Genomic DNA, 18,167 nt, shown 5'->3' on the forward strand with positions numbered 1-18,167 from the left:
TCTTGTGTTTTACCAAAATGTTCACATGTCAGATGACAGAGTTAAATGATAATTAAATCTATTATCAGAACTGTTTATCTTAAGATTAGGTTTAAAGTTTATTATATTCTGCTGAACAGCTTTTATAAGACTGAATTTTATTTTGAAAGGAACTTGAATGTGCTGCTGTCAGATTAAAATAAATCAAAAGTATTACATAGCCTATTGAAAAAAATAAAACTGTTAAAGTTTAATTATTGTTAATATTATAATTATTATAATAATTATTTGAAATATTTAAATGTTCCCCACAGTTATCTTTAATACAACAACAAAATGAAAGTTTAATTTGAACTTTTTCAGTTCAGATTAAATTTGGACCAGTGTGGGGGGGGGCAAAAGTAAGGTTTACAAATCTGAGGTTGCGATGAGACACCACCACCACCACCTTATTTAAGATAGGAAAAACCCTGTATTCATTTGATATTTAAAGCTATAAATGAAAATACTTTTTAACAGAGAAAAATATTTACTTTCTTACTGGCATTTTTTTATTTTATTTTAAGCAAGAAAAACAAAATGTTTGTTGATATAACAGCTTCAAACTTTTAGAGTGTTTTGATCTTTGTGGATAAAAAAAGGTGTCATTGTAATTTATTCAGGTATTGTTTGCTGCGGAGTTAAACTGAAAGATTATCGTATGTTTAGTGAACCCAAAACAGATTCCTCATTTGCGTTCACCTTCAGATTTTTTAATTTCTGCCTGTTTTTTAAAATCTTTTTACCAACGTGATCTTGTTCGTATCTGTGGTTTTGAACTGATTCTGCCATTTCTCCTCGTACTAGATTTTTTTATGAATATCTCTTTTCCTTTACATCCCCAATTTATGCTATCGGCTGTTGCAAGTGTTGTAGAGAACACTGCAACACCATCAGCTGTTGCAGTGTTCTCTGCAGGGGAGCCTGTGCAGGATATCAGAGAGAGTTAGCTGTTGCTCTTACAGCAGACCTCCCTTTGATGGACCTAAAGCTAGCCAGCTAAAGCTCGTACATCTGAGTTCTACCAACATCGAAGGGATTTGCTGGGATGACGTTAAAGCGGGGGTGTCAAACTCAAGTCCTCGAGGGCCAACGTCCTGCTGATTTTCCAGAAATCCTGCCTTATCTGGTGCTGATTACCTGGATCAGGTGTGTTTAGCCAACGCACAGGTGTCGAACTCCATCCTAAATGTTTCCCACCAAGCTGCAATAGAAGCTTGTAGTAGTTCACTTTGGGCTTATCCCTGCTGTGGCGACCCCGAAAGGGATAAGCCGAAAGTGAACTACTACAAGCTTCTAATGCAGCTTGGTTGGAAAACATGTAGGATGGAGTTCGACACCTGTGCGTTAGAGACAAGGGACTTTAACGTCCCTAGAAACTGTTTTAGGGATCCCAACTCTAAATATTTTGTTGTAGTTTATTTCCTCTGCCTTTTCCAAGAATGAGTTTGGATGCAATGCTGTAAAGGTTGAATGAGGGTTTACTTCCACTCCTCTCAAAGCATCTAGTTTTAAAGCATCAGAAACCTGCTTCCACCCCTTGACCTGTTAGTAGAAGCATTTCTGCTAGGGTGAAAAAGGCTTGGCCACGCAAACAGATGAGTATTTGAACTTGGTTGTCCATGAGATGCATAGCGTTAGGTTAAGAAATTAACCCCGGTTCTCTTTCAACATTCATTTGGTATCTCACTATGGGACACGCCCCCTATGCGCTGTCCCCAGAAGCTTTTTACACATTACGCCAGTCCTGACTGGCCAACAGGAAGTGACATCCACTGTAGGAGGAGGGACTTCCTTCTATTATAAGAATGGGGGGGTCACCTTTCTCTCCTCAATCTGAGAAAGCTCACCTCTTCTTTCTCCAGGCAAGATGGGTTGTCTGGTGAGATACCTCACTCATGTTTCAAAGAACTGGGGTTAATTTCCTAACCTAACACTCACTTTCAACATTCATTCGGTATCTCACTATGGGATATAGAGACTCCCGTATTGCCAGACAGGCTTACTTGAAGACTGAGAAGCACCCGGTCATTTCAAACTGGCTCAGAAGCCACACTTTCCTCTGCGTGAGACAGAGTTGGTGTAGTCACATCCAGTTTATAGAATCTGGTGAAGGTGAGGGGTGAAGCCCAGCTGGGAGCCTCACATATGTCACCCACCGAAATCCCTTGAAATAGTGCCCAAGAAGAGGCCATTCCACGTGTGAAGTGAGCCCGCAGACCAGCAGGGGGTTCCAATCCCCTGACATTATAAGCCATGATAATAGCCTCCAGAATCCAATGTGACAGACGTTGCTTAGTGAGAGGTCTACCTTTGTGCGATGGAGCCCATGACACACACGCCTGTTCTGACTTTCTGAAGTCAGCGGTCATTTCCGTATAAATGTGCAGAGCTCGGACTGGGCAGAGCGCATGAAGCCACCCTTGCTCAAGCATGAAGCCGCCCTTGCCCAACAGAGGCAAAGGGTGGTGGGTAGAAGGCTGATAGCTCGGGAGGGCGGCTCGACACAGCACAATCAAAAACCTTGGGTAAAAAGGCAGTATTAGGTTTCAACAGATCCTTTGAATCCCCCCTGGAAAACTGCATACATGAGGGGTTAACTGACAACGCATGAATTTTGCTCGCACGTTTTGCAGAAACCAGTGCGATCAGCAAAGCCGTTTTTAAGGAGAGCACCTTAAGCTCGACCTGCTGCAGAGGCTCAAAAGGTGAACGTGTCAACACATCAAGCACCAAAGGTAAATCCCAAGGAGCCACCAGGCTCCTGGACACCGGCCGAAGCCGGCGCACTCTTCTCATGAACTGTCCTATGAGCGGATGCTGGGCCGCTGTTCTGTTCCCAAAACCAACATGGTAAGCCGATATTGCAGCTAAGTATACCTTAATGGTGGAGAAAGTTAGACCCTTGTCCAACAGGTTCTGCAGAAATGACAGGATGTCAGCCACTGAACTCTGATAAGCCACCACAGTGGTTTTTCCGCACCAGTCCTCAAACGCACGCCATTTTCCATCATACACTAAACGTGTAGAGGAAGCTCTGGCGTTTTGAATCGTTTCCACAACATTTTGTGGTAGACCAGTGGCGGTCAGGTTTGACCTCTCACAGTCCAGGCCCATAGTACTATATGACCTGGATGAGGATGGAAAATTTTCCCATGTGCCTAGGACAGCAGGTCCCTGCACAGGGGGAGTGGCCATGGTTCTCTGTTGAGCAGCTGAAAAATCTTCGCTAGCCAGGATTTCCCTGGCCAGCAAGGAGCTATCAAGATGGGAGAATGCTTCCCGCCTCGCACCCTGGCCAGGGTCGGGGTATCAACTCCAGTGGAGGAAACTCGTACAGCAGTACCTTCGGCCATTCGTGCGCTAATGCGTCCAGTCCCAGTGGGCAGCCCTGATCAGTCAGGGAATAAAAATTTGGGACACTGCGCATTCTCCACCGGCGCAAAAAGGTCGATTACTGCTCAACTGTAGATGGTCCATATCTGAGCCACCACATGGCCGTGGAGCTTCCACTCCCTGTAGCGAGGGTTGCCCCATGACAGTAGATCTGCTTTATGCCCGGAACATGGATTGTTCTCAGTGACAGCAGGTGAGAGCTGCTCCATACTATCAGTCTGTGTGCCAACATGTGGAGACGACGTGAGCGCAGCGCCGCCTGTTTGTTGATATATGCCACTACAGTGGTATTGTCGGTTCTGACCAGAACATGCTCCCCCCTCAAGCGGGGCAGAAAGTTTTTCAGTGCCAGAGACATGGTCAGGAGCTCCAGGGAGTTTATGTGGACTGACTGCATGAACTGTTCACTGTCATGCCTTTGTGTGTGGCTCCCCAGCCTATCAACGAAGCATCCGTGGTCACAATCTTTCTTGTTTGGATGTTTGCCATGGTAACACCGCTGGCTAGGAAGTGTGGGCTCCTCCACGGACGGAGAGCGAGAGCACACGTTACCGTTACATGAACTCGGTGGTGGGCGTGGCGAGCGGGGCTCAAGTAGAGTGATGCCACCCACCGCTGAAGCGGCCACATATATAGGCAACCTAACAGGACCACTATTAATGCAGACGCCATCAGACCCAGCAGTCTGAGGCACTGCCTGAACTGGAGACACGCCCCCCCTTCGGAACAGCCCCAGACAAGCGCCAAAGGCTCTCACTCCGTCCACAGAGAGTCACGCTCTGAATTCTTTTGAGTTAACAGAAAGCCAAATGAAAGCGATCGTTTGGGCTGGGATCAAGGCGCTCTTGTCCCAGTTAATAGTGAAACCCAATGCGATCAAGTGTGACGTAAGCAGTTCCACGTGTGCAGAAAGTTCTTTGGGAGATTGCCCTGCAAGAAGCCAGTCGTCTATGTATGTTGCCAATCGCATCCCTCTCTCTCTCAGAGGTGCGATTGCCCCTTCCGCACATTTCACGAACACCCGGGAGCTTAAAGAGAGGCCAAATGGGAGAACCACATATTCGTATGTCTTCCCTTGAAAGGCAAATCCTAGATACTTTCTTTGAGGGGGATAAATAGGGATGTGAAAGTATGCGTCTTTCACCTATATAGAGATGAACCAGTCCCCTTGATGCACGAATTGGAAAAGAGCTGCGTGAGTCAGCATTCTGAACGTGTACTGTCTTAAGTATTTGTTCAGAGCACGCAGATCTAGAATAGGGCGGAGACCTTCGTCCCATTTCGGAACCAGAAAGTACCGGGAATAAAATCCATCCACGCTCTGTGCCGGTTGAACGAGCTGGATTGCACTTTTGCTCATGAGCGCAGTGATCTCGGCTTGTAAGACCTGCGCTCTCTCCCCGTGAACCTGCGAGTCAAGGATGCCGTCGAAACGGGGGGTGTGAATGCAAACTGAAGCCTGTAACCTCTGGTTACAGTTTTCATCACCCAGCTGGATGCCCCACAATCTTGCCATGCTTGTGCGTTTGCTGACAGCGGCCCGAGATGTGGCGGCTTCGGAAAATGAGCGAGCAGTACGGAGTGCGGGTGCATGGGCCGTGCACTGCTCACTCCAAGCAACCTGGGCTACAGTGCTGTGGGGGGAGCGCTTGGGTCACCTCCCGGAAGCCTCATGTGCAGCTGCGCGGGCTCGTACCATTCTGTTCCTCTTTTTGTGTTTGTCTCACTGTCAATAACTTTTATTGAACATATTTTGTTTAATAACAGAACATATTTGCACTGGTGTGTGCTTGTGCACTTGCGTGTGTTTACTGAACACAGCTGTGGCCCCACTGAGCTCTTTGCTGGTCCAGTCTTCATCCTTTTCAACTGGCTGTGTGTTGGGAGCGCCAGCGGATCCTCTACATGCCTTTTGGAGGGCTTGGAACATGTCAACTCTGAACAGAACAGAACGTTGTCTGGGAGGGTGAGGGCAGGTGTCTGGCTGAGCCTGCTCCCCTTCCCAGTAGAGAATGGCTCCCGGTGCTTGACGGGGCCGGCAGAGCTCCTAGTGACACATTGGGAGCAAATGGCTTCTTGGTCCATGCGCCTTTCAGCTCTGTGGGTCTGCCGTGACCGCGGTCGTCTGACTGTGGTTGGGGCTGATGCCTGGGAATGCGAAAAGCCGGTCAAGCCACATCCTGAGCCAAGGTCTGATGCGGTGCAGCTGAGAGAGGGGGCGCCTTCGTGGGCAGGCAGAGCTGGAGGGCCTCACCTTTTCTCTTCTTTTCCTCACACTGTTTCTGCATCGTGGCCACTGCTGGTCCAAATAAACCTTTTGGGTCCATGGGAACGTCAAGGAGATGAGTCATCTCCTTCTGAGACAGACTAAAGAGGTTCAGCCATCTTGCCCTCTCGTGAGTCACCATGAGGGCCATAGCCCGCCTGACAGCTTGGACAGCAGACCTGTGTAGGCGCAGGCAGAGGTCTGTCACCACGCACAGTTCTTCCCACAGGTCTGAGGTCGGAGAGGCTGACATCTGCTCCTGAATTTCCGCCTGATAAACTAGGAGCAGAGATGATGCGTTCAGGGCCTTTACTGACAAGGTTACTCCCTGTAGCCTCTGTTGGTCAGCGTAGACTAAAACCCATCGGATTTGGAGGGTAAGGCGGGGCTCGCGGAGGTCTGCTGGGTTTCTGCGTCGGGTGCAGGTGGGACGCAAGCAGAGGTTCCACTGGAGGAATGCGGGCGAAGCCATTCTCCTCCATGCCAACCCAGTCAAGCGACGAGCTTCGGAGGGTGGGGTTCTTGACGGTAAGTGGATTGCTCCACGACCTGGTCGCCTCCTTCAGGCACTCTGGGCAACAGCTGTCGACCAGGAGACATGGCTTTCAGGAGCCGTTTTCCCTCATAGCGAGACATGGAGGTCTCGGTGGGGGCTTCAGGCCACTCCACGCCCAGATTTGCAGCTGCTCTCCTGCAGACATCATGCAGGTCCACCGTAGCAGTCGGGTTTTGAAGATCCGCTGCGTGTGCCACTCAGTCCCGTCGGGTTCACAGCCGAGGGAAAGATAAAAGGTCCGGAGTCCTCCTCGTCCTCTTCGGATCCGAGACTGATGGACTTATCTCCGGAGTCAGACTTGGCGCCAGCGGCGTCATGCTGCTTCGGAGGTGCAGCCTCATAAGGCTCCAATGCGGGGCGGCAGCGTCTAGCTGGTCGCCCCAGCTGGCGTCCATGGGAGATGATTTTCCGCGGGCGCAGTCGGTTAACTCCGGCGGCGGGGGGATGACTACCCCCATCATCGGGTCAGCCGCTGACAGCCTTACTTGGTGCGAGAGCCGCTGTTTGGGGGTTTTGGCAGAGAGCCGTGCGCAGTGTTCACATGTGACCCGAGATGCTAATGCATCCTGGGCGTGTTGCAGCCCCAGACACAAAGCACAAGCAGAGTAGATGTCTGCTCCGGCTATTTTGTTCCCAATGGCAGCTTGACTGCGTCCATGGTGAGGACAGGTTTAGGCTCCATTTGTCTTTTTTAGCTCCGATAAAAACAGAAGCTTCAAGTAGCTAGTATGGTGGCTAGCTACAGCAGCTGCTGTTTGGTGACAAGCCACCTACTTGGCTGAAAAAGCTAATGCAGTTTCGGCTAGTGTTCGGCGACCGATTGGTTAGCTCGCTCTGTGAACAGTTAAGCTAGTCTGCTGCTACAAGAGCCCTCTGAGACCGTGCTTCTGGGAGCGAGAAAAGGTGTTAGACTGGGGAGAGAAAGGTGACGTCCCACTCTTATAGTAGAAGGAAGTCCCTCCTCCTAGAGAGGACGTCACTTCCTGTCAGCCAGTCAGGACAAGCGTAATGTGTAAAAAGCTTCTGGGAACAGCGCATAGGAGGCATGTCCCATAGTGAAATACTGAATGAATGTTGAAAGAGAACATAAAAAAGATTTTTTTTGTTGTTGCTGCTTGTTTTTTTCAGAATCTGCTTCTGCCTACAACAAACTTAGAACCAGTAAATACAATAGACATATGGTTATTAATAAAAATGAATTTCCGCTGAATGAAAGACACATTAAAGACACATTAGTACACCAACCCTATGTCATGACACAAATATTTATGTGTCATGTATCATGGGTCTGTTATAATGTAAATGTTGTTAACTCCATGCAACAAAACAGTTAGAGCTCCATTGTAACACATTTCATTAAAATATACTAATGGACAACAATAAAAAAGTGAATAAAAATTACATTTTGAAGAGAGATTCTTTGAATTAGGATTATAAATGACTATTAAAACACAATGAGGAGGGGAAATGGCTCATGAGTTTCTCATCATAGAGAACTCTACAGTTGAACAGCTTAGTTTATGTAGCTTATCCTGGACAGAAAGGCTGGAGGAATGCAAAAACCCTGCTCAAGCCATTGCCCTTAATGTCTTTATTTAGTTTAGGGACTAAAAACACCTTATTTTCCAGTGTATAAGTCAATATTTTTTGGCATACTTTGGCCATGGATGCAACTTGTACGGTAAATGTCATTAAAATGGTAAATGGTGAATAGTTGTATAGGATTTTACTACATTTCTCGAAGGCCCAAAGTGCTTTATAGTCATAGACCCATTTACCCATGAACACACACATTCACACACTGCAGGCGGCTCCTCTGCCAAACACTAGTGCAAGACTATAACCATCAGGAGCAATGCGGGCTACAACCCAAGGATGCTTTGACACATGGACTGGCAGGGTGGGACCCGAACCTGCAATCTTCCAATCAGAGGCTGTCTCCTCTACCTTTGCACCACCTGATTATAAAAATTAACAATTGGGAAAGCAAAACAAAAAATTCTCTTTTCTCTGTGTATCTCTGTGTTTATTGGTTACATCATATGAGATAATTTTCTTAAAACAAGCTGTAATAGAACTATTGTTAGAGCATAATGTATAACTAACAGTAAGGGCTTAAAAAGATTTAAAAACACTTTTTAACAACAAAATGTTTTAATATTGATCAAGGAAAAGTGTAGGAAGGACGGTGAGAAGACTAGTTTCCGAGACTTCAGGGTTGATGTGTAACTAAGAGTTTAAATAAAAATAAAGACAAGCTTTTTGGCTAAGTCTTTGACAGGGATTCTGTAAAATACCTGCAGCCCAGTTTATAATCTGACATCTTCTTGATACGCTCTGGTCCGGCTGCATCGCACTTACAGCTACTTCCTTATTTCACTTAATTTGGTGACAATCAAGGATTTAATCGGTCTACATGTGTTTTCCTAGAAACTACTGAGAATATGCTAGAGCCAAGAAGGACCTCGAAATTAGATTAGAAGGTGACGTAATTATCACACAAATCCCATTTATTGACTAATTGCCTTAGATCGCTGTCTTTTTCAGCCCTTAACTTTTTACTACTCGCAGGTTGAGGGCTGAAGGTAAGCCCGGCAATGTGATGTCCGGTTACCCCAGAGAGTAACAGCAGGTGATATAGACACGTGGACAGGGATCTTTTTTTTAAATCGCCTTTGGTCACTAAAAAAAAGATTCACAAATGTCTTACCCTGTTAGAAAAATGATGAAAGATGTTTGTAGAGATTACTGACAATTTTCTTTTCTGCTCTCCCACTTTACATAATTTGGTAAGAGAAATCAGATGCACCTTTTCTTCTTTTTTTTGTCTTTTGGGTCACTTTTTGTGTATTGACAGTCATCAGTGTTAAATTCTTGTAGTTTTTTTTTTCTCCTTCAAAAGTTACAAAGATTCGGGAAAGAAGAAAAGCCACTGTGTAAAAGATTGTTAGTGAAAAGTAGCATTTGGTTTTAGATTTGCTCATTTTTTAAACTTGTAATACATTTTTTTTGCAACAGCTAGAGGTTACTTAGTTTAACCAAACTTTTTTTCTTCTTTTCGGAAAAACAAAGCAAAATGATCCCCCAAATGTATGACCCAATAGGAACAGGGGATTATTACTCAACAATAAAATACAAGTTTTCCTTCAAGCGTCTGCTCCAACCTTTTATCCACAGGTGATAACAAAGTTGGCAGGAATGGACGAAGAGGACTTGATGTTCTCCACCCGAGAGGAGCAGCAGCAGCTGCTTCAGAAGGTCCTAGCTGCTTCAGACCTGGACGCAGAGGAAGAAGTGGTGGCTACCGAAGTGGGCGTTCGACCACAGGTGAATACTTACAAGGGAAAAAAATAATAAAAGACAAAAGGGATTAAAGGGGTTTTACATTTTGAGTTTCACAAAATATCTAAAAAGAATTATATATAAATATTTTTTTATTGATTGTGTTTCAGTCAGAACTTTTTAGTCTTGTGGATTTTAAATAAAAGTCAGAACTTTTATTTACAATTACAAGAATGCAATCAACCCTGTAATTAAGTAAAGAAACGTGTTTGTTCAGCTTGGACCAAATTATCAGGAGAGTTTGGTCCTGACTTTCTCAGCAGGTGATAACACCACCATGTTGTTTTGCCATTTGTTTATTGTTGACCTAATAGAAGGTGGTGGAGCAGGGATCTGCACCCTTTAACACTGAAAGAGGAATTTGAGCCACTTTCTTGCTGACTAAAAGTCTCACCTCCCAGTTTAGACTTTATTTATGTTTTTGTGACCATGTAGCCATTCATTTATCAAATGTAGCTTTTAAATATTTACAATAATTTAATTACTGTGACAGTTGTTTTATTTTTGACAAGTTCCTTTCAAAAATAAATGGTGTGCAAAAAAAGACTCAGCTCTGCTGTAGGAGATTTACAGTTTACAGATGTACAGAGTTAAAACAGCAAGAAAGTTGATTCAAACATGACATTTTCTACTATTATGACCTTTTTTTCTGACTATAAACATGACAACATTAGTGTGAAATCAGCTAAAAAAAAATCTCACATCTATCAATGCAATTATATATTTTAAGAGCTTTTTTCTCTGAACAGCAACTAAGCATTCTTGTGCAGCAGAAGGTTATAATATGTGCATCATTTTGCTCACATGTTAATCTAAAAATAAATGGCAATTTAAAGAGCCACAATAGAGGGATGAAGGAGTTGCGTGTGACTCCAGTGCCACCGGTTGCCGACCCCTGTGGTGGAGACATGCGGCTCACGCCAGGCTAAGAAATGTGTTTGGCTACTTCATTGCTCCCATTATCTCCTTTATAGAGCATGTTATCTTGGGTTTTGTATATTTGTACTGACTTTTCTTTTCTTTTTAACCAGGTTTCAAGGCGAGCGGGCACCATGAGCTCCATGTCGGGTGCCGACGACACCGTCTACATGGAGTATCAAAGCAGAAGCAGCAAAGCCTCTTCTAATATTAAGAGTGTTCACCCTCTGTTCAAGCGCTTTAGAAAGTAGTCCCGCTGCTGTACTGTTAGGACAAGTTTAGCGTTAATGTTTAATCCTCTTCTTACTATTATTATTGTTAATATCATTTATCGTACTGGTTTTTCAAAATAAAAAGATGAAAAAAAAACCACTTGACTGGAAAATATGTTCTAAATATTTTTTATGCTAGAAATAATTTACAATGATATTTCCTTTACTACTTGTTTTGTCCATTACATGTGCATTAAACTGCTTTAAATAGGGGAACCTGTGAAGCTGAAATAATTGAATGTCAAAGCTCATGTCCTATTTCCTTGGAGTTGTTCGAGAATAACCTTGAAAAGTTGATTTATGATCTGCCTTTACTATTTTTTAATTACGGATTTCTAATCCTGAGGCAAATAAAATATAGAATCCATAATAATTGATGCCTATGAAGGACAAGAAAAGAAAAACAAATCTTGGAAAATCCTCAAAGTTGTTCTCAAGCAGATCTGTCATTACGTTTTTATCTTGTGATTAGGTCGTTGAAGCTCTAAACGGTGCAAAATGACATGGTCTTGTCGTATATGAATTCAAGAGTCACATAAATGCACTTCTACACATGATGAATGTGTAGTCTCAAGCTTCCATTTGCACCTATATAAAACATTTTCTTTTAAAAACGGGCCATAAGGGCAGGGAATAGCCTTGTCTGGTGCGTTTTACCTCAGGGAACTTCCGCTGATTGGTTTAGAGGGAGTAAATTGTATTAAGGTAGATTTGACTCAACGTGTGTGTTAAGTGTACACGGTGATAGTTATCAATGCTGCCAACTCCCAGCTCATTCATAACACCCTTGGACAGTTTGAAAAAAGCACCTCCTCCACGTGTTGAAGTGTCCTCAGATGCAGCCAGAGAGACTGTCCTCAGACAACACCATGAAGCTTTACATTGGCCCCGACGTGCTGATCTGTTCTAGTGCCAGTGAGGGAAAGAACTCAAAGAAGTTAACTCAGGTCTCACCCTTATCTTTTTCAAAAAAAATTAATCCTCATGGGATTTAGGATAAAAACCTCCAAGAATACAGAGAAGTAAATCTTAGGGAGGAGGTTTAAATTTATTAGGTTTTGGTCTCTTAAAAAACCCTATTACTGAATTAAAGTCAGATCTGAGGTTTAATTCTCACTCTTCTAATATTTTTGTTGTCTGCACCCACACAAGTCCACTTTTTATTTTAACACTTAGACTGTGTGCATGTAAGGTTTATGCTGTAGTAATCTTAATTTTCTCTATCCTCTAAAAACAATAAAAAAACTTGTAAAAAAACAAAATTTTCGTTGAATTGGGTTTTTGCATTTTTTTATTCAAATGAAATAAAATGTTGCAAAAAAGTTTTTTTTTTTAATGGAATTTCCCAAGTTTATTCATGTGTTTTAATTTTGAGCACAAACAGACTTTAAAGAGTAAATATTTTTTTTCTTTGTATGACATGATTTTCCAAGAGTTCAGTTTTTTCCACAAATTATTTATTCTTTTTCTTTCTAAAACGTGGTATAATATAGCCAAATAATACAGACAGATTGGTTGGACAATGCTGCTGTATTTGTTGTACACAGAGACAAAGTACAAAAACACCTTTCCCACCAGAATTCACTTTTAAACTTAGGTAAGCATTGATCTGTATAGATTTTACCATGTTTTTATGGCTCTCCGGGGTGGACTCTTCTTTGTTATTATCCTAAATCAACTTTCAAAAGTTGATCAACTTGTTACTGTTTTTTATTTTTTAAATTATAAAACTGTTCTTCTCGGTTCAGCATCCTGGGCTCCGCAGTGGTTTTTGCGCGTCAATCCTCTTCCTTGAAGCTCAGCTCAGACAGGGGTCGGTGATGGGAGGGTTCAGATTAGGTTGTAAAAATATGAACAGTAGCAATGAAAGTCCTTATATGCCCTTGAATTACGTGAACGTCTTTCCCTCTTTCAGTGTGATGTAACTGTCCATAGGCACGTTGTACTGCGCCCCTTTTGCAGTGAAAGAGTAGCCTCTACAGACTTTTAGGGAAACGCCCACACCCGAATACAGCAGACATCCCTCCCTTCTTTTGTAGCGATTATCCAATCCTCATCCACCGAGGTGGTCCAAGACACTATTTAAATGAGTCCCATAATGCAAGTTCACATGTGCTGAGTCCAAGCACTTGCGCTTTGAGAAGCTCCGCTCTTGACTTTTGAGACCTTCATCCCTAAGAAATCTTTGCAAACTCGAGGAGCATCTTGAAAATGGCTCTCCTGAACAGCGTTACGGCTGCATGCCTGAAGAATCTCCAAGCCGGCTGGACAATCAATCAGCGTATCTATGTCTTGCGCGCGTTACACAAGTCTGCAGCCAGCGAGGCTTTGGAGATCTCCGCAACCGGAGAGGAGACCATGTCGGGCAGACTGATTGAACCCATGCCCGTGGATGTGAAGACGGAGATCAAGACCCTGAAGGATATGCCGGGACCCAGCACTCTTTCCAACCTGATCGAGTTCTTCTGGAGAGACGGCTTTAGTAGAATTCACGAAATTCAGGTAAAATGCCCTTTTAAGTCCTCTGTTCTGAACTGCTAATCCTTTATAAAGTTAATCATTATGTTTTTGTCTAGATCTGATGACAAGATGGTAGCTTTTAAAGCAACAAATACATTTGAGACAGATGCGTAAAAATGGCCGAGTTTGCGTAAAGGCGCACCAGGAGCTCGACCCCGATCACTTTGCAGCTCTAAAACACAAGTTTAGTAATATTTTTATGCAAATATAATATGAGATGATTTAACTATGATGCGCATCCTTTAACTAGAGTTTGTTTGCACTATTTGTGGGGGGCTTTTTCCACACAAAAAAATGGTCAATTTATTAAACAACCCCACCCCCATTCCCCCGTGGAAGTGATTACAAAACCTGTTTGTTGGAACAATGCAAACTTCCTTTTTCTCCTCCATAAGCTTTTTGTAGATGAAAATTCTAACATTTGGAAATTTTTTTCATAATAAGTTTATAAAAGCAGACTTTGGGTTTTCTATTTGCATACAACTAATTTTGGGGGACCCTAAAAGAGCATTTTTAATCAGTGAAAATGCAGAACAGAGAAAAGTGAATACGAATTATGCCACAGTTAATGATTTCCTCAAGCAACCAGACTTTTTCCAGTATATTATTTATTTATTTTTTGTGAAGTTATAGGGGTCCTGATCCACAACCTGGATTGCAAATTTCCTAATAGAGATTGATTATAAATACATTGTCATTTCTAAATAATTATATTGTCAAATCTCATACCAAGAAAACGTTTAATGCAAAACAAAAATAAACTGCAAGTTTTTAACAGTCTTTTATTTTATTTTTTCCCAGTTGGAGCATCGGAAGAAGTATGGAAAAATCTTTAAGTCCCGCTTTGGACCCCAGCTGGTGGTCTCCATTGCAGATCGCGGTCTAGTGGCTGAGGTTCTGCGGGCTGAGGGTGTGGCGCCCCAGAGAGCTAACATGGAATCCTGGCATGAGTACAGAGACATGAGAGGCCGCTCCAACGGCCTCATCTCTGCGTAAGTTTTCTTTAACTGCTGAAATTCCAGTGCTACAGTGCAACTCCTCTGGATATTCAGCAGAACATTTGATCAACAAAATGAAGTCGTAACAAATACAGTTTTCAAATGTTGGATAATTCTCCAATACAAGTGAATATATAACAGCTTACAGATATAGTGATGCATGAGTGTCTGCAGAAGTGGCCTTTGACCTCTGTCTGGCATTTGCGCAGTGTAGATGAGGTCAGTGCCAGACATTTTCTTGCTGAGATGAATCATTTTCCTAAACTGTTGTCATTGAAGGATTACAACATCTTTGTACGTTGAAAATATTTGCAGCAGTTAAAATAAAAATTAGCAGTAACCAAAATTGGTCTGCAAACATGAATCAATAATAGCTTGAAGACAGAGTCCGTTATCGGGTAGAACGGCACTAAATTAGCATCACTTATAGTTCTTATAATTATAGTTGAAATTTTTAAATAATAGGTATCTTGTTTGTGTTCTTATTGTTTACTGACAACCACAATTGTAGGTGAAATTGGAGATGTTTGTAAGTTAAACCAATTTCAGTAAATTCTCCTTTAAATTTGGGTACTTGGTAAACCAAGAGCAGGTAATGAGTTTGCTTACGTTTTGCTGCCAAGAGGCCAACATTTCTTTGAACTTTTCAAAGTAGTTTGGAGCAAAGGCCTCTCTTGGATTCAATAGTTTTATTTTTTATTTTTTTCCAAACACTGGCTGCTTGTTCCCCCTCAGCTTTTGTACCTACACATTTTTCCGGACTCTATCTTTACTTAAGTAACCCACTTAAGATTGACCAATGAGTCAGTAAAGAATAAAGGAGAGGAGGTACTTAGCAAGAGACTTGAATTAGTCTTTTGTCTAAACATACTTGTGTGTTTTGTTTCCCTTAAGCATTTCCCCCAATTTCTTGTGCAATAAAAAAACAAGCAAACATAATGCACCTTGCTGTTAAATCTTATTTTTTGTATGCAAAAAAAATTCAAAACAGAAAAATAGCTGGTTATATTTGACTCCTTAGTACTTCATACTTTGATATAGGTTCAAATAAATTGCCCACAGTTTCAAAAAAAGCTATATCTGAGGGGAAAAAAATCCCCCGTAATCACTGTTTCCCATAAATATTGCCTGTTTTGCAGTGAGGGAGAGGACTGGCTGAACATGAGGAGCGTCCTCAGGCAGCTCATCATGCGACCCAGAGACGTGGCCGTCTTCTCCGACGACGTGAATGAAGTCGTAGATGATCTGGTGACGAGGGTCTGTGCTCTACGTGCGCAGGAGTCTGACGGAACAACTGTCCTCAATGTGAACGACCTCTTCTTCAAATATGCCATGGAAGGTTGGTGAAGATCTTTAGACTTTATTTAACTATGAGTCAGTTTAAATTTATGTAAGAAGACCATCATGGTATGCTAGAAGACCTAAGCGAAAGAATTTTAAGAAATCCTGCCATTGTTTGGATGAATCTGATGATTTTTTTGCTTTTTCTTTTATTAATAAAAAATAAAATAAACTTGATAAAAAGGCAACTGATGCCTGAAATGCACCACAGTAAAACGGCACAAAAGCATGTTGTCAAGAATGATCTGAAATGTCAGAATCTCTCATGGTGGGTCATCAGATTTCAGCCCTCTTTTCCGTCTGACTTCACAGGTGTGGCCTCTATTTTGTATGAGTGCAGACTCGGATGTTTGGAGACCAATGTTCCTCAAAAAACACAGGACTACATCGGAGCCTTGAACCTCATGTTCAGCTCGTTCAAGACAACCATGTATGCTGGAGCAATCCCCAAGTGGCTGCGTCCCATTATTCCCAAACCGTGGGAAGAATTCTGTAATTCCTGGGATGGACTTTTTAAATTCAGTAAGTTTGATGCTACCTTCAGTAGTCTAAAATTATCAAAAGTGTACAGATGGGCTTTCCTCAATTTACTGATGTGAATAGTTTCCTGTTTTATTGGTTAAGTTGTTTTCTTAAATTGGATTTTTTTTATAAATCTCTGGATGTGTCCCAGTAGTGGGAGATCTATTTCTTGTCTAACTGGCTCCTTGTCTTTTCCTTTCCCACTCTCTTTTTCCCCAACCATCCCACCTTTGGTGCATGAACCTAATCCTAGGCATGATTCATGTTGATAAAAGGTTCAGTGATATCAAGGCCCAGCTGCAGCGGGGAGAAGAGGTGAAGGGCGGACTGCTCACCCACCTGCTTGTTACGAGAGAGATGAGCATCGAGGAGATATACGCAAACGTGACGGAGATGCTGCTGGCTGGAGTTGACACGGTGGGTTCCTAAAAGTGTCCAAAAAGCAGTTTGATTCAGTAGGAGGGTTATTGGGTTTGCATGTGTGTGCCAGTCCTTGTGTGTGTCAGTGTTTAGTTTCAAGTGTTGAGTTTCTGGCGCCACATCTGTGCCTGCGTAGCCGTACCAGCGTCAGGTCAGAGCAATGAATCGGGAGGTTAGACAGTGACAAACTTGTTCTCACTCTAGATTTGGTTTCTCATCATTTGTCTCCGTCTGTTAGATAAACACAGGGGGTCCTTTGTCTCGTCCCCTCCTCTCTTTGTCAGACATCTGTGTTTTACATTCACGTTTCCACATTGCAACCTCATTAGAAATGTGGCTCGCAACCAAGCTTTCAGATCAAGACGGATTTTCTTAATATTTTAGAAGTGGTGAACCCCCCTTTTTTTGACAGATTAAACAAGAGGAAATAAGAAGCAGTGGAAAGAGGGCCCACAAATGCACACTTCAAGAAGCATCAGTTTAAAGATATTTACAGAAAACACAGAACAGATTCTTTGTCAGATTCATGCTGTCCACTACGCTCATAGTTACTGCCTAATTTGTTTGGGGAAGCTGTCAGATTAATGAGAATTATGGGGTGGAGTGTTTTGTGGTAAGCTTGGAACCACAAGATAAAAGGGTTTGTGTGTTTTTGTTGAATTGGTCTTATCCTGGCAGGGGGTAGACAAAGCTATGCCATTACCTGACCCTGTAGTGCAATTGGCTTTCCTCAGCACACAAAAGGGCTGTCAGGACATATTAGCCACAGCCAGAGTTATTGCACAGTCTGTGCAGAGGTGAGATAGTGAGGGGTGGGGGGGTGCTGGGAAATTGGCATAATGCGAAGAAAGGAGGGAAAAACAAGCCTGCTGGATGATGGGTGTTGCGCAAAATAAATAATAAAAGAAAAGATGTGGGGAATGGAGGGTAAAGGTTTCCTCCTTTCAGAACCGGCTTTATGAGCTTTCGTCACGTGGCCGGGTCTGTCTAGCATCGGCGTTGATTTAAGGGAAAGGAATGACGATTTGGTGGTGAAAATGCTGGACAAGACACAACATACCTTTATTATTATTTTTCTTAGTTGTAAATCCCTTTAATCATCTTTTAAGTCATTCCATGATGGTCAACAAACCCTTCAGCAACAGCTCCCATCATCCTCTGGGTGGAAAAGTGAGGGGGCTTTATCGAAAAGATAGGCAGGTTGTCCGGAAATATTTGCTCTTGGATAAGAGGGTTTATTTTCCTATCAAACGGTCATCTGCCCACTTCAGTCAAATTAAATTTTCCGTTACATGCGAGTCAGACAAAGGGAAGCGGAACAGCTGATGATGGGATGTGGAGAAGGAGGAGGAGATTTGGAAGTCTTGAGGCTGTTTGCCAAAAGTTCCTGTGAGCTTGTTAAGAGCTTGGCAGTTCCTCTCTCACTTAAGCAATTTGATAATTGAGTTATTTTCAGTTTTGTAATCAAATTAAAGAACTCTCTGTAATGCTAATTAATGTGATATAACAGAGGATCTCCTGTTTCTTGCGCAACATGTATAAAAGTTCCCATATCAGCCAAATTTAGCATTTCACTAAGCATTAACACACATGAAAAT

At 42.8% G+C, this 18,167-nt stretch overlaps 2 protein-coding genes across 2 annotated transcripts in view; both read left to right on the forward strand.

Annotated features, from left to right (window-relative positions):
• The window catches only part of ercc3 (excision repair cross-complementation group 3), a 22,518-nt gene extending 11,511 nt beyond the window's left edge, over positions 1 to 11,007 (forward strand). Inside the window, exons 14-15 of the mRNA XM_024295739.2 lie at positions 9,414 to 9,563; positions 10,610 to 11,007. Coding sequence (XP_024151507.1) covers positions 9,414 to 9,563; positions 10,610 to 10,747 — 288 coding nt within the window. The 3' untranslated portion in view covers positions 10,748 to 11,007. The remainder of the gene's footprint in view (positions 1 to 9,413; positions 9,564 to 10,609) is intronic.
• A 1,837-nt stretch (positions 11,008 to 12,844) lies between these two features.
• The window catches only part of LOC112160631 (cytochrome P450 27C1), a gene marked incomplete in the record, with an annotated part of 8,097 nt that continues 2,774 nt past the window's right edge, over positions 12,845 to 18,167 (forward strand). Inside the window, 5 exon segments of the mRNA XM_024295285.2 lie at positions 12,845 to 13,270; positions 14,090 to 14,280; positions 15,426 to 15,625; positions 15,940 to 16,149; positions 16,403 to 16,566. Of these exon segments, the coding sequence (XP_024151053.1) occupies positions 12,980 to 13,270; positions 14,090 to 14,280; positions 15,426 to 15,625; positions 15,940 to 16,149; positions 16,403 to 16,566 (1,056 nt within the window).

This window comes from Oryzias melastigma, linkage group LG3 (genome assembly GCF_002922805.2).
Source record: "Oryzias melastigma strain HK-1 linkage group LG3, ASM292280v2, whole genome shotgun sequence".
NCBI classification, from domain to species: Eukaryota; Metazoa; Chordata; class Actinopteri; order Beloniformes; family Adrianichthyidae; genus Oryzias; species Oryzias melastigma.